The sequence below is a fragment of the Falco punctatus genome (assembly GCF_963210335.1).
Source record: "Falco punctatus genome assembly, chromosome: 2".
Taxonomy (NCBI): Eukaryota; Metazoa; Chordata; class Aves; order Falconiformes; family Falconidae; genus Falco; species Falco punctatus.
This window is the reverse complement of record NC_137581.1, coordinates 119,465,396-119,487,773: the sequence shown is the minus strand read 5'-3', so window position 1 is coordinate 119,487,773 and position 22,378 is coordinate 119,465,396. Positions and strand designations below refer to the sequence as shown.

Below are 22,378 nucleotides of genomic sequence, written 5' to 3'. Positions count from 1 at the left end.
TCCCAGCTGTCGTCACAAGAAACACTGACTCAGACACACCTGTGAGTCAGAATTCCTCTTTGTTTCCTTCCTGCTGCCTGGTAGTAGTAATTTGCCTCTCATTTCAACTGTAACCTTTACTGCTGTTCTCAACCTCTGCATTGTTTCACTTAATTTGAACAGGCAGCAGAAGTGAAATTAAACTGCCTCTTACTGTCCTCTTCCAACCCATCTATTCTGAAAACAGGGCAAACAGCCAGAAAAGTACTCTGTTTTGTTCTTCTGTGCTTGAGCACAAAATTTGGGTAGACAGTAAAGAATTATAAAGGGACTTCTCTTTTTCTCTGAACTGATAAGTAACCAAGTCATAAGCTACATCAACAGGAATTGGACTGAAGAAGATCAAAGGTCACGATGTTTCTTAAACGCAGTGGAGACTCTTGCACAAGCTGCTTCTCTGAAGGACAGCAGTGTGGTTTATTTAAATTAGTTTTCTTTCCTCTTGTGTCACAGGCAGTTTTGCTGTTGACTGAGCTTCTGTTGTAATGTTACGCTTTTACTTTCCAAAATAGTTCACTATTGATTTTTAACATCCTCTTACAAGTACCTACTATTTCAGCTTGTTTTTTTCAAACACAATCTGTTTATTTTGCTGCTTCACTTTTTGGTTGTCTGCCTTGGTTCCCCCAAAATGTCTGATAGAGTCCGGAGCTACCTGTGTTGCTGAGACATTTTAAGTTGGGTATCTGAAATAAGAGATAATTTAGGACAAAAAATTATGCCTTTGCATTTATAATTGTAATGGTAGAATATCTACTTGGACATGCAGACAATCTCTAACAAGTAGAAAAGAAAAAACCCAACAAAAAAACAAAGCCCACCCTACAGTATATTTAGACATCAGTAGGAAATGAAGTAAGTTAATGACAGGAGAAACAAATGGTCTGTGGTTAATTTGATCACTTCCTTTGCTACAAAAAAGCAATCATGAAGTTTTAGAAGGCTTATTCAAATGTGACAGGGACAGCCCCTAAGCAACAGTAGCAGGAACATCTACCACTAATCATTTTCCTTCCCTGGTTTTTATTCCAGTCCTGCTCACAAAAAGAAAATATGACAAAGATGGTTTTGTGTAAACAATGGCAGTCAGATTAAATGTTCAAAAGTACAGCTGCTGAAACTTCTTAGAGATTTAAAATTTCATTAAAAAATACTTCATAATAAAATGTGGCATAGGTACCATAACTAACAAACTTTGTGCAGAAGTTGTCTTTGCTTTCTTTTTATTAAGCACAACCTACTTTAAGCTGGAATAAGAAGTAAGGGGTTTTAAAATGCTAAGCGCCTTTTGCTTTATGAGACTAGTGGGACAGAATCAAAGAATTCTGTACAAGTTTTGGTTCTTTAAAATTCAGCATGGTTTGGATTCTAAACTATACACAGAGATTTAAATTTAAGATTGAACCAGAACTAAAAGAGATATGTCTTATGGATCTGATTTTGAGTCAGATTAAAAGAGCAGAAAGGTTAAGAAAAAAAGTCATTAATTTTATCATCTAACCCAAAATCTAGTAATGACAGTTGAAGAGCTTGGCCGTGGCAGATCTGAAACAATTCTGATCCTGTTTCAGTATCAAGTCTGAATTTGGCTGTTGTTCAAAATACAGATTAAGAGAGTATATCCATGGCAGATTTTTCATTTTAAACAGCTTATTCATTATTTGATAAGCAGAGTTATTATTTCCCCTTCACCCCACATACCAGTGCTTTCGCACTGTATGGCAGTTTCGTTGCACATCTAACTTTTTGCACACAAAAACATCCTGTTTAAATTTGCAAATTCGGTAAATGGAACTGCTCTTTCCCTTTGTAAGTGGTTGGAGTATCTCTACAAGCATTTGTTAATAAAACCTGCAAACGTTTTTCTTTGTAAACACTTAAGTCTTAGAAGTTTGTTGAAAAGTTTGGCATTGCTTGGCAAACAATCCTTCTGGATGTTCTTCTAGGTTGAGAGACTGTCTGCCTGGATTCAGTATTCATTCAGGACTTCTTGCCTCCGAAGCCTTGTCTCCCTGAGCAGCTGCTAGATTCTTTGCTTACTTGGCTTGGCATCACCATCAGCATGCAAGAAATTCTGAAGTAAGTAAATGCAGCCCACTCACCGATGGCCCACACTGAAGAGGCTCAAGAGAAACAGGCCAAAGCTACCTAGTTCTTAAGGTAAAAAGACCCAAAGGGTTAGCCATTAGGAATCCCAGAGCAAAACTAGCTTCTGTAGTGCAACATAATGTCTACATGTATAGACATGTCACATCTGTATGACATTAAATGAAAGCTTTCAAAGGAGCAGCTTTTTAACCTGATTACTAACTAAAGATCAGCATTTTTGCTAATGGTAACAGGCTTTCAGTGTATTATTTTTGCCCTGCAGCAAGAAAAATGCATTGGTCAGTAGTCTCTGTTACATATAACTAGTTGCCTTTCCATCTTGGGACAGAATTTGGATCTTTATTTTGTTTAAAGTCTCTATCACATTTATGTGTATTTACCTCTTTTAGGATGTGAGACATAATTTTACTTGGGTTTTTTTGTGCATGTGTGCATTTTTTTGTGAATTCGCTTTGGATTATGCTGGCTATCCTCCAGTTGTCTTCTGTCCTGAAAGTGGGCTTTCACAACCAAGAAGCTGCTAATCTTTGCAAAAAAATCTTTTCTTAAGCACCTAGTCTTGCATGTAGTTGAAAGTGGTTTGGGTTTGAGGTTTTTTTGCCATAAACCATAAAATTCTCCTAGGAACTTTTCATGCACGAAAAGTGTGAAACAGAACTAAGCTTGGGAGAAGAAGGAGTAGTCATTAATTCTTTTTATCTTGGGTTGGTTTTCTTTCCCTCTCCCCATTTCAACTATGTTGCATTTAATTTAAAGACTGACATACTGAATCTCCAAGTGCAGGTGGAAATACTGTGGGCAGCTGACATGAAGTTCACTAGTAACAAATAATTTTAATCTGTAAACTCTTCCAAAGTACTTTCTCTGTCAGATGAATTACCACTCTGCAAGAATAATTGTGGCTAGCGCAGCATAAACAGTGAATATGGTTCAGTTAAAAGGAAGTACATTGTATTAAAGAATACATTTTACTTGGGTATTCATAAAGATATTTGTTTAACAGCTTATATACCTTTAAATAGTTTATTTCCTATGTTATTGCTGTTGGTGTTATTAACAGACTGTCTCTACACCTGAGTTCATACCCTCTGTTAAATTGAATATGTCTGCATCAATCAGCAGGAGTGGGATTGATAGGTCGTTCTCTCTCTTCTTTTTTTGGGGACACTTACCAGTAATTTGCCACTTTTTTTAGTAAGCACCTCAGATACAACTTTTTTTGACTGCTGTCTGGCCAGTCTGCTTTCAAATGGGCTCCAGGTCCTGGGATGCTTACATTACATAGTCCATTAACAGATGGAGGAATTCTTTTCAGAAGCAGGAAATGGTAGCAGCTGAATAGGAACATGTTTTTATTCTACCAAGGGTTCAAAGCATACTTTCAGTGCCCAAGCATGTTCTGCTTGCATTTTGATTTGCGTTATTTATTTATATGCATTTGAAATGAGCTTGTGCATGGCTTTATCCATTAATTGGGCTACCAAGTATTTGGGTCCAATTCCTGCCTGCTAGAAAATATTTCATGGTGGATCATCATTTTCAGTACAGGTACATACAACTTAGCAGGCAGGTGCTTAAAAGCTCTGAATTTACTGCATTTGGAAATCTAAGACTCAGTGAAGGTGAATGACTTGTGATCTCGAATGACAGAAAGTGGCAATAGCAATACACTGGAAGTAAGCGTAGCTCATATGTTAAAATACATAGAAATTATATGTGTAGTGGTTTTCAGACTCTGAAAAACTTAAAATCTCTGACAGTTGTGGAAAACTTATGGTTTCTTTAACAACATATGTTGGTCTGTACCCCAGTAAAGATTGCAGCTGTTGTAAATTCATGTTTTAAAGAATTTCATCAGTCTCTGGAAATATGGAGATTCTAAAAGATGCCTGTGGTTAGTTTTCAAGACTGACTTACACTTTTGGGGCCACAAGTTCCCTTTACAAATAGGAGTTAGCAATACCTTATTGAGTCCTTTCTGTTAGGTTATTTATAGTAAGTCATTGAGTGGGTGTTACAAGCTAACCTTATAAAATGATTTTATATGATATACTCCAACTATGTGCTTAAGCCTACTCTGGGCCACTTACATGCGGGTAATTGTCGATGTGTGTGCAGGATTGACATCTAGAGGAAACAATAAAATTGGGAACATGTGGTGAACGTAGTTCTTTGCTAGATAGTTCCTGTTAAAGATTTATACGTCAGTGTGATTTACGGTGAACTGAGTGTTGGCAATCTCTCCTGGTATTCCAGTAAAACAAAGCATGCCTGTCCCCGCGCGACTGAGAGGTGAGTGAAGGAACTTTGCAGCCTGCACCACCAAACCTAACACAACTGCAACATTGCAACAGTCCTTTCTGTTGCTGAAGTCCTTGCTTCTTTCAAGGAGTACTTACTGCTGCGGTGTCACCTTAAGCATAATAGGACCTGGAAAACATAACTGATCCTTTTCCAATAAAAATGTCTCTTTGTCTCTTCTTTGGGAATTCTGTGAGGAAGCATGCTGTGTATAAAAGGACTTCCTTCCAAATTTAAGCAGGAAGAGAAGTACGTGTTTGTATACAAGGACAGAATTAACTGCAAACCTTCCTTCCTTTCCTCCTTCCCCTCGCTTTGTTTTGTTAGTTCCCTAGCTGGCATCGAAATGACAGCAGGAGAGAACTCATGTTTCCTATGTATTTACACAAAGGGGATGGGAACTTGGAGCATCAATGCATGTCCTTCTTAAGCTAACCCGACAAACATCAAGGCATTTTAAGATGTGTTTAGTCTTTAGCGCTCTTCATGAAGCTGCTTACAAAGGGATTATTTTTTTTTTACTGCAGTATAATTTTTAATACTGCTGACGGACTTGGATGCTGAAATTCAACCTCTGGTTATTCACAGAGCAGATATAATAGACAGCTGCGGTTGCATTTTCTTGAGACTGTTCCACAAGTAAGACTTCTCCCTGACCTTTGGGGACCACTAACTTGGGAAAGTAGAGAACTTGGCGTCGGTATTTGTTCAATCCTTGGACTCTTTTCTAAGGTTATGCAAAATATCATGGCAGCATTGTCATAGCAACCACCACTCACCTGAAACAGAACACTGACCACCACTTCTACATACAGCAGCTTTTTCTTTCAAACTTGTACAGATTGGAGCTAGTGACCTGTGGGTAGAAATTCTTTGTATGACAGTATTGATGGGCATAGCTATAAGCTAATTTTATTAGAATATAATTGGTGGTGGCAGTGTAGGGAGATAATTGCATGGTGAATTTTGACAGTTGGTTACTATTTCTCTCAAGTGAGGTGGGAAGGAGTTGGGTTCATAAACTTAGTTTCCTGAATTGTAACAAAGAGGTCAAAAGTAGATTAATCCTCCTAAATATTTGCACTGTACCAGTCTCTAGTGCTTGTAAGCAAAGAGAGCGCATAAAGTCACTGAGTACCTACCTATCCCTACCTACCTATCTGTAACTCCCTTGCAATCAGTAAATGTGCAGTGACATTGGCTGTAAGCTCGTGAGGACTGGGAGTCATTTAAACATTTGTATAAATATTGGCATATTTCTACACACTTCAAGCTATATTAGCCCACTTTTATTGCAGTGCAGGATCTTAGTCAGAATCTGGTCCTAAATAGCTAGTGAAGTAGTATGTATGCTTATGGTACTATGTGAACATTTAATTTATATAATAAAAGATTGCAACTGCAAACATTTGACTAGTATGTATGGTTTTAAGAGCTCCTGGAGAATAGTGGGTGAAGACAGGAGAAATTAAGGGATTAAGGGTTTACAGTAATCCTGTTCCCTCTTGAGTCCTTTCATTATGATCCATATTAGTGTATTGTAGGTAACTGTGTATCTATTCCAGCTCTTAATGATTAATTCTGAACATGTTAAATAAAACTTCCATTTATACAGACAGCTGCATAATTTCTGAAACTTTTAAGGGTTTGGAATTGTCTTGCAACATGGTTAATTCCCATGTGGTGCATATTTCTGTTCTTTTTTTTTTTGTGAATGAGTATGTTTTGGTTCCTTCTTAACATTTACAGGAACAGGAAACAACAATGCTATTACTACCCTGGGCCTGGATTTTTGTTTTTTTCCAGACAGAGCTCCTAGCCACAAGAGTGAGTACGTCACTTGGCAACTTGAAAAGCTTTACCTTCTTGAAAAAGTAGTTACTTGCAGCACCGTATAAGGGCATGAGCTCTCTCTTTTGAGCAACAACTTTTTGCTAGTCGAGACTGTTATTTCAGTCTTCTAGAACATTAAGGTTTAACGACTTTATACTTTTTTTCCACAGCACTTCTGTCTACAGAGAGAAGTTAGGCTGCTCCTGATCTTAAAACTTATGGAGGAAACTGCATCAGTAACAGAATAGGAAGCGACTTAAACTACAGGAGTATTTTATTACTACCTCTGTAAAACGAGAGAGTCAAGTTGGGATGGAGTTTCAAAGGTTCTAAGCTGTGTTAGGCGTTAATTAGTGAAAGAACCTAGTGACTTGCATCATCACTTGTTTCTGAGTAGTTATTTACTATACTAAAACTGTGTAGATACATTTTATGTTAGACTGCTGCTTCCAGATCTAATTCAGTGTTTACAGTTTTTCCCAGTTTTACTTTCTTTATTTTAAAAATACACTTCAGCCAGTATCAGTAATAAAAATGTCTTGATAATTAAAGTTTTCCATCTGAATTAATTACATCAGTGTAATAAAAAGAACATATTAAAGGTTTTGATCACGTAAATGCCATTCCAACCTAAAATACATCAGTTGTTTATCAACGGTCCAGCAACTGTGTTTCATTTTAGGGAGATTCTGTTATTTCTTCTTTGCCCTAAACTCAAAGGATTGGGTTTCTTTTTAAAGAAAATATTATTTAAAAAAAAAAAAATCCCCCTGAGTTATCCTTTGCTGGACAGTGACTCCATAGTTCTGGTTTTTCCCAATTAAAATCTGACTAAGGACCATATCATATTGTCCATGGCAAGGAACACTAATGAATTGTCAGAAACCCTGGCTATTAGTTTGTGTGCAAAGAGGAAGGAAATAGCAACCTATGAAGCATTCTTCCTTACCTAGTAGAAGTCAGGATAGGGAATCCTGTGTGATTTTGGAAGAATGTTGATTTCTGCCAGCTATACAAGGAACTGCACTGTCAGCCCTCTTAATTTTATGGTATGTTAGATAATGCCTGGTGTAGTTGTCTGTGCTCTTGAAGGTCCAGCTGCGCTGATTCAGGTTATTATTTCAGGAACCCCGGAGTTCACTTTTAAAGGAAGCTCCTAACTGGCACCACAACAAAGAAATACCTTGGAAGTATGTCTCCTAAACACCTCAACCTACAGAAGCAAATTAATTCTTGTAACTAGTTATTAAAAACAAGCTCAACCAAAACTCTGTGATAGCTGAGTGTTTGGGGCTGCCTAGGACTGTCTATTCTGAAACAAAGAAATTAAACCCAGCATAGAGGTTGAGCTGGGAACTTAGAGACTTTAAAAATCACGTGGCAACAGGGTCCTTATTTCATAAACAAGGTGTCTTACAAGGCAGAAATTCTGTGGTGCACAGCATATCCTAAGCCACAGTTTGGGTCTCAAACTGATCTCAGCCTGGCTGGCTCACAAAGTTTGAAATCTGCAGAAACACGCTGAACAATGACTGATAGCTCTGCATGTCTAGGTTGTGGTGGTTTGCAAAACTGTGCATTGGCAGGAGCACCCCAAACAAGTTGGTTTGGTACAAATGCAATATATTTTTGGAATTTCTCTTACCCTTTATGTATCTGCAGCTTCCTGCCCTCCCTACCCTTCTCCATTAAGAGGAGATTATAAAGTTGTTTGGTTTTACTTACTTTGTTACATTTTATTTTAACATGAACAAGGGGTTTTCCTCCTGGAATGTGATTCAACAGAGCAATCAACCATTTGTTTAGTTTTGTAATTGTTAAAATGGGCTCTGGGTTAAAAGGAACTAGTTACCCGTTTGTCTCTATAAACACTTGGTTTGGTCTAAAACCCGAGTTTCCTTTCGTGAAGGAGCCTGGGGGAACCTTGTGGTGGCCAGATGTTATGTGTTTATTTGATGATACTCACCCTGCTCCCTTTTAGTTGAGTTCTGTGCTACCTGGTCTTAAGACTTTCAGTACTGTACCATGGGATGTCATGTTTTGAGAGTGACTGGGTTCCCCTAAAATGGTATGGGGGTCCTGTTTTGCTGTCACAGGGGTGAGTGGTGCCAGGCGTTTAAATTGTTGCAGACTGTGGGTGTTCCTGTCAGTTATCCCCTTAATGATATAAATAAAATGAAGGCCATGCTAGTGCTATGAGCCATTTTGTCTTGCCTTTCATTTGTAGTCTGGTTGCTACTAAATATTATGTATTAAGTGAAAATGTCCTGATAGAAAACATTGCTTTTTAATTCAAACAACTTTTTTTTTTTTTTCTCCTCCTAAGCCCATCAGTAGCTGTTTTTATTTTGATATACACATTGGGTCAAGCTAATTGCTGCTTGAAGTGGTTGTTTAAGTGTCTATGATATCAGTGAATGACCTAAGTGTAACTTTGGGAAGTTTTTTGCATGAGTTCCAGGAGCTGTAGGGCAACTGAAGTAATACGTGGTGACTCATGAAGAATAAAAGGAGCTGAAGTGGGAATTTACAGGAAAGAGCATAAACTATGGCTGTTCCCCTCTGTGATTTCAGCGCTATTTTTATTAGGGGCAAGGGAACTTTTACATGCCTAGAGGGAAGCCAAAATGATCAGGGAAATGGATGTTCTTAGAGAATAGGGCAGGTGTGTGAACTAAGGTGTCATCCCCAAATTTTGTTGTAGGAAGAACCTGGAAGTAGTTTGTGTTGGTTGGCTGGGTTTTTCTTCTACAGTAATGGAATCTGCTGAGGTTAAGGTACATCCATACTACCTTCAGGGTCTCAACAGTTGAAGTTGTGTACTTTGCAACCAAATTATTTAAATTGGAACTACTGAAGGAGTTCACTGCTATCCTCAGTATGACTGGAGTGTGAAAGCCCCTATCTGGCTGCATATTTTACTGTTACTGGTGTAGAGGATGCAAAACGTTATGGCCAATGTCTTCCAAAGCCCTGTGTTACACACAGAGAAAGGTTTGCATGCGCAGAAACTGTTCTTGAAATTGAGATGAAAACCCCCATATTACTGCTCTCAACAAAACAAACAGAAAAATAACAAAGTCAGGCTCAATGTAGTTTCTCATGAATACAACATCCCTTCCCCTGTCTGCTGGGTTTTCAGAAAGTTCTTTTTGAGGTGGACAGAGTTGCTCTGTATAGCTGGCTGGATTCAAGGTGGATGTGCTTTTGTATCTGTGAAGACCTAGTGACCAAGATAATTTGATCATTTGAAAGACCAAAAAAAAAAATATTTTAAGGAACCTCATAAAATAAATTCTTGTGTCACAAAAGCTCTCTTCCTTACTCCTCACAGTGAACACAGCAAGGAAAGATCTACCTACAGCTGCCCTGTGTGTAGCCTGTGTTAGCATAACTTATCCACACCCACAAAAGCACACAAAGCTATTTCCAGGGCTTTTGCTTTGTGCTGGCATAGTGCCATCCTGTAGTAACAGCCAAAAGGAAAAATTCCTTTCATTGACATTCATTGCCCTAAGCCAGAAACGAAGTAGAAAGATATGCTTCTCTCTTTCACGCCTGCAAAGTTAGAGACAGTGCCAATATAAACCATGACTGAGGCTCTGAAATGACGCAAGTCCGTGTGTCTACTTCAAATCCAGTGATGCAACCTGACCTTACGTTAACTAACTTACTTTTAAGGATTCAACCAATTTAAAGCTTTTGGAGAATGAGAATTATCTGAAAACATTCCTACTGGTTTATTTTCCTCATTTATATGTTTGCTACCTGCGTCTAATTCAAAGTGGACAAGCCTGGTTTGCTTCTGTTTGCTCTGGAAATTTGCATTAAGAAGAGTGTTAGAATCAGCGCTCTGATCTCAGCCTATAATGAAATATGTTGCACTCCCACCTGGAAACTGGAGAGGAAAATCTTGCTCTATACATACAAAATGTATTAGAACAGCTGATGTTAACCTTTTAAGCTGGAGGGAAAAAAAAAAAAAAAAAAAAGCTATAAACCTGAGAAGCAACAGGTAGTTTTTATGCCTGAGACACATGTCTGAGAACGTACTGTTCTTTATCTTGGTTCCATACAAACTGCTCAAACTTTTAAAGTTGTCAGTCATCCAACCAGCCCTTCATTGCATTATATGTTCCTCCGAAAATACATTAGGTACTGAACACAAGACCAGACAGGTAAATAATGATAACATGTCAAATTAACTTGTAAATATATATATTTTTTGGCTGCTTCCTACGCACTTCATGGGCTCTGCTGTACTTCAGTGAGAGGAACATCTTCCTGCCTGGACTGGAAGACCAGTCCACATCTACCTGCTGCAACATTTTCTTTTGTTTTAATGCCTTGTGGACACCAGAAGGAATTGCAGATTTGTAAAACTTAGTAGAATGGTTCCTTATATTAATAACTTTTTTCTTTCCTTTTTTTTTTCTTTTTTTTTTCTTTTTCTCCTTTTTTTTTGCCATACAGTCTTAAAATTAAGATAACAGTTTTCTGGCCTTTGGCAAATTGCAAGGTATTCTGGGCAATTAGATATGGAGACCATACTGGAACATTTCATATTATATATATATTACCTGTTAGAAATGATAATTTCATACCTATAGTATGCTGCAGGCTTAAAAGTAGTGTATGCCTCAGGTACTGTGTTTTATGCCTTTCCTGTTTTTTATTACTTCCTTGTAAAGCTTCAAAAGGGAAATGAAATTATACTATACAGAAGGATTGCTGCTTACCTCCGGTTATTCGGGTCTGTATTTTTCACTGAAACTCAAGGCAAAAGTCGTGGCGTGTTTATCAATGAAGAAACATGAGAGATGCTTGTCCTTGTGTCTGAAGAGGAGATGAAAGAATGGCTAATTTGAGGAACACAAAAATCGGTTGGACCAGAGTAACTGGAACCTGTGTCCAAACTTGGAGTTTCTGACCGCCTCCACTTCCCGATCCTGGGTGATCAATCAACATTTTGGCTGCAGTCTAAGAGCCAGGCACACACCAGCTCCCTGAGGCCAGCCGGTTTTCTCATGCGTGCACATAATCAAATAAAAGCCATAACTTTGAGCCAAGTTGCTGACCTGAATGAGTGGATCAGGACCTAGGAGTTCATATGTGTATAGGTGTTTAGTTTATATGCAACCTAAATAAATACTGTAGTCAGAGGTCATAGGGTCAGGTTTTGAAAGGTCCCTAACACAAGTTGTTAGCTGAGTTCATTCACTTAACTACCTTGGGAATTGATGGAGAGATAACAGTGTGAATCTGAACGGAGATGCTCACCTTAGCCTTTGAACACCAAAGAACTAAGACTTCTGGTAAATTGCAGTAGGGGAATTTCATTGGGAATGCTGATGTAAGGAGTTGCAGATCAGGAGAAGTAGCATTGGCAGTCATTAACACAAAGTGATAACAAAAAGCACTAAGCAGATTCAGAAAGGAGTGTGAAAATATCTGAATTCATAAATATAAATCGGAACACTTCACAATTAAAACTATTAAATGTACCAAAACTATAGGTTCTGTTACTGCAGATATGGAACAGAAACTGCAGTGTTTACTTTCCAAGGGGACCACTAGGAGATCAAAATTTGTCATTCATACCAAATGATCTAGATTTAGCTTTTAGGAGTCATTGTCTACTGTGTACCTCTCTGTTCATTTCCAGGTGAAATTTATTTTGCCTGCCAATAGAAAACAAGTTGTGGAGACAGGTAACGATTATAGAACATAAATTTGGTGTGTTTATGCAGCAAGGAGAGGAGTCAAAGAAGGGGTATTCAAACCTCGTGTTGTTTAGTTCACCATGCAGTTTGGTTGGGTGCTAGAAAAATATGAAGCATGCTAGAAATCAGTTGGTGTACGGTATGTTAAAAGCAGCATAAACCATTTTGAACGTTAGTGTACCAAATGTCTTTATTCATCATGGAAAGCTATGTTAGATAGTAGAGCATCTTTATAGAAAGATCATCATGGCATTACAGGGAAAACTTATTTTTGAATTTGTGTCATTAAAACAAAAAAAATTTCAATATATCCTTTCTAAATACACACAAGGTAGAGGAGTTCATCAAAAATACGGCAGAATGGATTTTCTCATCTTTTTAACATGTTCTTGAAATTCAGGTTACTGTAAGGCAAGGAGAAATATTTCTCTGTTAAACAGGATTAACGCTAGTTTTCTCAAACAATAATGATTACTTACTAAAATCCTTTTACTAATGACCATATGGAGGAAACGCAGGTAAACCAATTAATTTGCTCTGGAGCGAATACTTCCAGGTTTTCTTCATGTGGCACAATTTTTAAGAACTCTCTACAGACACCATTGGCAACACTGAGCCTCTTAAAAAAAAAAAAAAAGGCAAGCTAGTATGTCTGGGATTTATGTAAGGCTTACTCAAAAAACATTGGTGTATCTCGACAAAATCAAAGCTACCTGCTTTTTCTTTGCAGAATGGTTCATTGTTTGGCTAACTACATTGAAGACAAAAGCCAAGAAACAAACAAAAGATATTGTATTCATTTACCAAGGAGAATGAAACTGCAGATGCCTTTGTTCGTTATTGTAAACACTTTACAAATTTGAATCAGCTCTAGACCCTTATGCCATTTCTAACTTCCTTGATATTCTTATCTGAAAAAAAAAAAATATTTTACTACTTATATATTTTTCTATCACAGAAACCATCCCTTTTGGTTTCTTGGATAATATTGATGATGCATTTTCCCAAGACCTACATCTGGTTTTATAATTTTAAAAACATCTGAAGTTCAACATCAGTGAATGAAGCCTCTACAACCAGCATGTCAGCTGAGGGTCTGGCCTCTCCTTTTCAAACCAAACCCAGTATTTACTACAGCAGAGCACGTTTCTGTATGTGCTCTGCCATCTCGTTACAGGCACCACAGCTTTGCTGTTTTAACACGGAAGTTGCTAGAGATTGTGCAGCAGAGGCCACCGCTGCGGCCTGAGCAGTGACTTCCATCTGGGGCCACTGGAGAAGGCAGAGTAATGGTCAGGTGTGGTCTTAATCCCCCTTTTGCTCTGGGCTGCTGTTCTGGAAGGTACATGCTAGGCAAGGTACAAAAGCAAAGTATTTACTGTGCAAAGTGGTCTAGGTAATGTAATAGAGGAACAACAGAGTTACCCTGTAGGTTCTGGCTCAAAAGCAGAGAGGAAGGTTTTCAGAGAGGACTGAACTGGAGTTTAGTGAAGACCCTCCTCCTAGCTATACATTCCCATTATCTCTTGTGATTGCAATAGTCCAGAAACAGTATGAGTTCCTGTCACATTCATGCAAGTGTAAATTATTTGCTTGGGAGAAAATGCAAGCTAACGTTCATTGGTGCAGAGCGTGTAACCAGGTTTTATGTTTTGGAGGTGTAGATCACCCTGTGGTTCTGTTCTTGCTGATTCAATTCTGGTGAAGGCATATTCAACCTACTGTTTGTCTTTTCAGGTGCTTCAGCAGCCAAGTGGATTTTAATATGTTTGATTATATACTCCCCACATCAGAACTGCTAAACACTTAAACAGAGTGCTATACTGAGGTAAGAGTGATTGTTTTTTGCACCATTGGCCTAGAATGCACCACATTTGCAGTAATCTGCCACTTACTGCTGTTTTCCTCAGTCGAATCCATCCCAGGCTCAAGCTTAGATGTTTACATAAATAGATTTATAATAATAATAAACAGCTATCCTGTTTCTACAGAACAACTATTTGATCTTTCAGAATTTTTTCTCATTACAAACTTAAGTGCAATACTTTTCCTAATAACTTCATAATCGTGCCTCACTCTTCAGTCCTGCAGTATGCAAATGCCAAGAATACTCGAAGTCTCAGAGCAGAGATCTCAGAAAAGCAAGTCTAAATAACACTGGTGTCAAGAAAAGTAATTCTGATTGCCATCTTCTTTCTCTGTAATTACCAGACAAAGAAAAATCCATGATGATAATTTTACCTTCAAGGTTGCTTATTCACCACAGACAAAGTTCAGGCTCAGTGCAAATTCTCCTTGTAGAATGACTAACAAAACCAGTGACTCTTGTGGCCTTTTTGGAGCTAATTACTTAGGTGAACTCTAACCACTAAGCCCCTTCTCAGGGCTGTTTCTATGGGTGGCAAAGAGCAATCCCTCAGCCTTGACTACATTGAAGCCACGTAGAGGAGCCTATTGCACAAGGTCTCTTGGCTCCACCCTTGTTAAATGGAATCTGCTGGGGCTGGGTCATTTGACCGTTGCGGTGTAGGGCACTTATAGGAAACGTCAGCACGTGGGGATTGTTAACCCCAGTGGGACCTGAGGTTCCAGTTGCTTGCGTTGTAGGTTGCTGTCCTACTGTGGTGAACTGGACTCAGTACGCTCGAGCGGTTTAGCATTCCCTCATGCTCTCTGCAGCTTCTGTGAAATAGTTTTAGAGATGGGATAAAGTTCTTTCATTATACATGACGTGCTGGCATCTTCCAAAGGCAGCAGGACCCTGGTGGTGCCACTTCACTGCATAAACTGAGAGCTTCTTAGAAGTGGCTGAAGCTGGGAAGCTGACGAGTAAGTGTTCCTGTGTTCTGCAGTTGTTGAGGCGTGTGGGCTTCCTTCACCTTACCTCTTTTCAGTGAAACTACTGAGATTGAGTCTGAACTCCCTTTTTTATTTTTACCACTGAAAAACTCAAGTGCATATGGGTAGGCTTGATGCAGAAGAATACTGTTAAATGCTAAGATTTAACAATAGTTTGTGTGAAAAATGCACCTTGTAATGTGAATTCAATTCTTTCCTTGTGGTTGAACCAAATATTTGTACCTGTCCTTGACACTGAATGCATTTTTAAAGTAATACCTTCTTATTTATGTGAGACATGCTTATCAACTTGTGCAGCTGAATTACTGTAGGGAATGAGAAGACAGAAAAGATGCTGGGTTGGAGGAGGGGGGCTACAGTGAGCGGGGGAGGGGAAAATGTAGAGCAAATTCAACAATTTACAAAATGCCGAATTCTTCTCATGTTTTTTTGTCATTTGTTTTCTGAACTCAGTGGTTAAGTGGATTTGTCATGTCATTTAACTGGTCTCACTGTTGGAGGAACAATATTGGGTATTTTTTTTATTCTCCCCATCTTTCTCTTTGCGTGTATCTGCTAGTGCAGGCCTATGAATTTTTGAATTTTTTTGAGCAATGCCAATTAGGACTATCACATTTTGATTTTGGCAATAATAAAATAATCATCTATGAAATTCTACAGGAACTTTAGAATATATGGCCAAAAAATAGTGGCCATTTGAAGTAATACCTTGACACATCTCTCATCACTTTTCATTTTAAAGACTTCTATCTTTAAACATCTTTATTCTTAAAGTATCTAGGATTAAATGCTGTTTTATCAGATTTCTTGTCCTTTGCTAATTCTGGAGTGTGGTCGTTTAAAGTGATAAATCTCAAACTTATTTTTAAATAAATATTTCAGAATTTTCACAAAAAATAATTGATGCTGAATGGAAAAAAGTTTCTCTTACTATTGGTGATGCTTTTAGCATTTTTAAAATGTTTAGTAGAATGTAGAATAGACAGCGTGCTAGAGCTTATCTTTCTTTTATAGGTATCGGATAGCTGCATATTTATCAGTGTGAACTTCTCAGACCACAGGAGTTATTTCATTAGTAGTCAAACTGATTTCATTGTTTTTACAAGCTGTTTTCAAAGGTTTAGGTGTCAGGAGGGTTCAAAACACTCAAGTATCTTAAATGGAAGAAGAATCTCACCAACTGCAATTTGAGCTGTGGGTGGCAATGCTTCTGGAACACTAGAGAACTTAGCTGCTTAATTTTTGTTTTGATGGAAGATCAGTCCGTGTTTACAGACTTTCTATTTGTATAACATTTAAGAAAAAAAGTTGCCATTAAAAAAAAAAAACAAAACAAAAACAAACTAAGGATAGCAGCTGCAGTAATCTAAAAATTACTGATTTTCCAAGGAGTTTGGAAAGAAAGGATTTGTCACTGTATGAATGAATATAGACTTGTGGGAAAATACAGTGGTTTTGTTATATCAGACTGTGACAATACATATTGGTTATAGTTAATATTGCTTAGGTAACATAATTGTATGGGTAATAATCAGTCTTCCATGTTTAGCTTGAGCAATTGTGTCAATGTGTATTCAAGACATTGAAGGTTTCTTTTTTAAATTCCTTTACTCTGTAGAGTACGCAGCCTTGAGGAGTGCTCATGGATAAAGAATTTGTGGTTAATTTCCAAAGTAGTTCTTGGGAATTATTGTGTATGTGCAAATACTTGCGAGTTGAAAATGAAGTTGTTCTTTAGTTTAATTTTATTTTCTTTGGGATATACTTCAATAACCAGTTCCTGTGAGTGAGGCTGTGTGTGGCCTTATCTAAGATTTACGGTTCTTCCTAAGCCTTGTCCAAAGAGCCTTATGTTGTCAGACAGGAGAGGAAGGAGGCTGGGCAGAAAGGTGCCGTTTAAGGGGATACCTCTTGTTTCTTTGCAGAAAAATAAAATGTGCTAATAGTATCTGTACAAATGAAGGTTTCATAAATGACTTGCTAGCAATGTATACACAAATGAAGCCGCAGTTAGAAGCATGTCTTGGTTGGCCAAGGCTGATGCTGCTAGAGCAGTACAAGCTCATGCACTGGGATAACTGTGGTCTTGTGTAGGTTCTGGAGCGTGTGGATTTGCTTCCATGATGTTCAGCATGAACTTTAGTTTCCATATGTATAACATGGGAATAATCATACTTCCTATTGCTAATGCTTACAATAAGTAGCTGCTGTTGAACACCAGCTACAACCCATTTCCATTTGTTGTCTCTGGTGTGATTGGTTACAGCTGAGGTGGATCTGGCATCCTAAGCAGAGGGAGTACATCAGGACATGCATCCTTTAGAGCACTTTTTCTTAACTCTGGAAAAACCAGCAATAGTAAATTCAAGCAGAATTGCAGACCAGTAATACACCCTGTAATATGCTATTTTCAGCACATAGGTGCGTTAGTTCCAGGATATCATGTATTTCAAAACATTAAATAGCCATAATAGGTTCATATATTTGTATAATTACAGTTAGTAGCAGGAAAAGAATTTGGCACCTCTTCCTGGACACTTACAAGGGCTGTGCCTGAGGCAGCTGAATAGAACCAGCTGCTTAAGCAACCATAGGTGCATCAACTATCCTTTAAAAACACCTCCAGCAGCCTCTGCTTCCCATCACTGCTCTTCTGTCGAAAACCGCTGCTCTGGTGACATAGACAGTGTTTTCCATGTTACCTTGTTCCCAACCTGTTAAAATTCAGATTCTTTGCCTTCAGAACTAGTAGGGGTAGTAGTTCTGTTGTGGTATTGGTCTTAAAGCACATTTTGTGGCTTTAAATACCAGGCAACAAGATTCTCTAAAAAACATTTTTCCTTTTCTTTAAAGAAACGGAAAGGGGGAAAAAACCTGCCCAAACAACAAAACAAAACCCCCACAACTGAATACAGAGCTCGGCAGAACAGCTTTCCAATGATAAGAAAATAAAGGATATCAGAAATACTCTTGCATACTTATTCCTGACATGGGACTTTTCCCTTCCCAGCAGTGCAGAACTGTTCACTGCATTTTGTTTTAGTGTTGAGCACACACTTCTAGTCTCAGTCACAAACTGTGTTTGGACCAGTAGGCTCAGACTGTGCAGATATGATGGGGAGTTTCACCAGAAGTACCGGGTGAAACCGTAATTTTCTAGACTAATTAGCATTTCAAATCATTCTGTTTTGGTTTCTCATTCCCATGTTAGTTTTAAACCTGGGAGATAGTTGTTTGTAGGGAGTCTGTGAATGTCTGGAGATTACTCTCTCATAGGAAATTTCCTTATCCGCTCTGGAATTGAACTGTTACCTAGCACTTGATACAAACGGCTGAGTTTGGTATAAACCTCAGGGGAACATTGTGTGTATGTATGCGCTCATGTTGCAGAGGGGCTGGGGGGTTATTACCCATACTGCTGTTTCTGCTGGCTTTGACAAAATAGAAGCTGCTTCTTTTTTTCTCCAGCCAGTTTTTTTCTCTCCAGTCTCATATGTTGCGGCAGGGAAATATATTCCGAAGGGAACATTTCATGACACAATTATTCATGAAATGACAATATAGTTCTCAAGGTGTAGTTTCTCCTCTATTTCCTTGACAGAGCTTTTCCACTGTTTCCTTCTCCTGTGGTCGGCCTCCTGAAAGATAGGGATGAATAATCATGGGAATCAAATCACCTTGAACTTTGAACAGATTCACGTTTGCATAGGCGTAATGTCACTTTCTGAATGCACAGGAGGATTTGCAAAAATCATTTGGTATTCCTGTAAGCTTGCCACTGGGAAAGTCAATGGTAAAACTCTTAGACTTTAAAGAGAACCTGGCTATGTCAACATTTAACCCTAGTCATTCAGGTTTGAAACTGATTGTATAACCAATTACATATATGTCCAGTCTTGGCAATGATACCAAACTGTTTTTCTTAATCAGTGTATGCTGTCCAAATAAAATCCATTTGTAAAAGCAGTTGACCTGCTGATGTATTAAAAACTGAAATTAATTTCTTTAAAGTTGTCTTCTTGAAAGTATGCCTTCTAGTAATTTATAGACTTTTGATTTATATACTGTGAAAACAGCAGTTACTTACAAACACTACATTCTCACACATTTTCACTTATTTTACTAAAAATAACACAAGCCCCACTGCATTAAGTGTATAGGATAGGTTACTACTTTAAACTCTGCAGTGATTATAGCTTCACAAGTTCACAAAACCTAGGTTAAAGAATAAACAGCCCAATAAACTATGACTTGACTTTTTTTTTTCCTGTATTATATTCATGACTTCAAGCTTTTCTCCAGAGAGCCTAAGAATTCCTTTCACTTTATTTGTAACTGTACTAAAATGTTCAGTTTAGCTGCATGGTGTGATGATTTTGTGAATACTACGTTACTTCTAATAAAGGGTAGAAAATCCAGTGTAACACAATACTTATTCCTTCCATTACAGATTCATTCAGTATCTTTTGAACTTTTGCCCTGCTTGCTCTTATGAGTCATGTTACGATAACGCCTATAGTTTCTATTGGAAATCAAGTCTGTACTGTGCTAAGACTTTGTACTCTGAGAGAACACCCCTCTAAAACTGCCTACCAGTTCCAGTGTAGATTTATTCAGGGGTGGGGTGGGGCTGGGGGGCTGCTGGCAGTTGTTTTCTTCCCGGTCTCTCCCAGCTGCCACCAAAAGCTAGGAATTTGTATATTTTCTTATTGCTTATCTTTGGTGAAACCTGTCCTGCACTTCAACCGAGTGCCAATTGACTTCTCAGCCTGAGGCTTCAGATCAGCAAGGCTCACTTCCAAAGAGAATACCCGAGCTGGATTTTTATGGGCTATGAGGGCTTTTCCCCTTCTTAGGGAAGTTGTCTTTAGGTGGAAGGTTTGGGCCAGAGCTCAAGACTTGCACAAACCTAGACTGTTTAAACAAAAGACAAAACGAAAAAGTGGTATCAAATTTATAGTGAGGAATAGTATAGGCAACATACAAGGTCAGTGAGTCAGACATAGGTTTAGTAGTAAGGAGGTATGGATGTTTCCCCTTGTGTCGTATAGCTCACAGCAAAGCAGTGGGTGAGGGCAATGCGCTGCCACCCTTACCCATGCATTTCTTGGACGTGTCTGATGCTGAGGGGAACTTTGAAACAGGCATTGCTGGCTGGTGAGCTCCTGAGAAATGCTCCTGAACAATTACAGGTGACACAAGTAATGTTTTTTGTCGAAGTGAGCACCTCTGTGCTTTTCAGGTATTTATTCATCTCTAATTGTCTACAGCCCTTTCCCACTTCACCCACTTTGGACTGCCTTGGTAAAACCAAAAGAGCTGGAGGATCCAACTGCAAGGTCTCTCCCAGAGTTTCTACGCAGCAGAGACTCTAGAAATTGAAGCTTAGTTTTATCCAACCCTTTGCACTTGGAAGCATTGGCTCTGGGTTTTGTTTCCTTTCCTCCTGTCCACCTCCCACCTTTTTAAAGGATATCAAACCAGATTATGCTCTGTTATGTCATTGACGGGATGTAGCAGCAGTACAGATCTTTCACGCCCCCTTCTCTCTACCTGAAATGAAGAAGTCAGAGGAGGCTGTGGGCTTCCATTACCTGTAGTAAATCTGCAGGACCAGTAGGGATCTGTTCTGCTTTTATGAACATGTGTAATCACAAACTATAAACATTTGAAATTAGAGTGAGTTAGTTATTAACACTCTGCTGTGCAAATGCCTCTCTCGATAATTTTCGAAGCGCTGCACAAACACTACAGGTAGCTATAATGATCAGTGGTAATTTCACCTAGCCCTTTATTTTGCAGTTGGAATGTGTATTTACCTATTTTTTTGATCCATAAGCTGAAGCCAAAAGAGGGAAAAAGGCCAACCTATCTGTACTAAAGCCAATGGGGAGGTTCTGGACTGGTTTTAGAACAAATTGGATCATATTATGAGCATCTTGCCTGAGGCCATTTAATAAATTGTTTATACAGGTAGGAAAGGAACAAAGGTACTGTACATTCTATAATAATTGTGTTCTAACTGCTCAAAAATGGAAGCATAGTATTAACTGTTAGTGTCCTTTTAGCAGCAATACTCTCAACTGTGTATTTTTTTTCATGAAGCCAGCCATATTTAAATTTTTTTCCTTTTTTTTTTTTTTAATGTTAGAAAAGAGTCTTTAAGATACATGGTCAAATTCCATCATTTGTGCAGTTGGAAATGAAGCATATCTGTCAATGGAGTAATCTCTCATGCATTTTCACTGATGTATCAGCAAAATTTGGCCATATTAATGTCAAAAAAGAAACAAGTGCTCTTAACTGGCTAAAATTGTATAAAAGGTAATAATAATCTGCTTATTAGCAGTTTTAATGCTGAGCTGTAGATTTGGAATAAAGAGTAAATTATTCCTGATTTCCATCTGACCATAAAGGATATTCAAGCAAAAAAACCCTACAAAAACCCAAACTTTTTTTTTTCCTTGTGCCTTTTTTGTCTGCTTGTTCTTTGTAAAGGGAAGAATTTTAGGTGGTAAGGATGATGCTGTGTTTGCTTTTGACAGTGGGTTGAGTTTTTCGTTCCATCTTTAGACTCCAGTGAGGTGCCTGAGGCAGCATCAGTAGAAGATGGAAAAAGACTCTCTTCAAAGAGATTCAGAAATCATTTTGATAAGTCTGTGTTTCCTTGCTTGACTTGACAGTTTTATTTCTTTGCCGTGCCAGTGGCTATCGCTCTCTTTGATTCTTCTAACTCAACATACTGCAGTAAAGCACTTAATACCTTAAAAAATCTGAAATGTTTTTTACTAAGGTAAAGGGGAGAGTGGGGTACAAGAAGCAATGAAGATGGTGGATTTAGTAACAGCTGCAACTAGCTCATGACAGGGCTTTGAGTTTTGGTTCCTGTTGGATCCCTGTGGTAATTCAGCTTTAAGCAAGAGAAGTCTTGAGAGACTGTGATATGAAAGCCTCAAGGAAGAACAAGCTGAAGCAGGTTAGGCAGTAAGAAGATATATATGCAGCAGAAAGAAAAACAAAACAGTGTGATAATCCTTATCTACATCAATATACTCATTGAGTGTGTTTTTCCAAAGCCACATATAATTATTTCAGATACTTTTGTGACTTTTGATGCCATGTGTCCACTTGGAGCTGCTCTTTTTCTGATTGCATGCCGCTCAATATCTGTACAGTAGTGTTAGAAGCAGTGTGTCAGGCTGCCAGGCCACGTCCCTCTCTTTACAAGTAGTTGGGGACATATGTGTAATGTCCTGGGTCGTGCACAGGAGCCAGAACAGACAAAAGCACTTCCATTATTAGAATCAGGATCTGTACCTCCTGAATTGCTTCTTGAAAAAAACAAACAAAAACTCACGCCAACAACAACCCAAGAAAACCCCAAACCAAACATTTGGAAGTCTTAGGCCAGGAGGAGGAGGTTATGGTAACCGTGAAGTTGGTCATAAGCAAAACTAGTGGTAGTTCTTTGCCACATGAGAACTACTTTGTGCCTGGAATTGCTGTTACCCATA

At 38.4% G+C, this 22,378-nt stretch overlaps 1 protein-coding gene across 1 annotated transcript in view; it reads left to right on the top strand.

Annotated features, from left to right (window-relative positions):
• Window positions 1-22,378, top strand: part of LOC308058911 (uncharacterized protein) — a 160,338-nt gene that overhangs the window by 18,440 nt on the left and 119,520 nt on the right. The window contains exon 7 of the mRNA XM_080375471.1: window positions 1,986-2,118. Within this exon, the coding sequence (XP_080231597.1) occupies window positions 2,102-2,118 (17 nt within the window). The 5' untranslated portion in view covers window positions 1,986-2,101. The remainder of the gene's footprint in view (window positions 1-1,985; window positions 2,119-22,378) is intronic.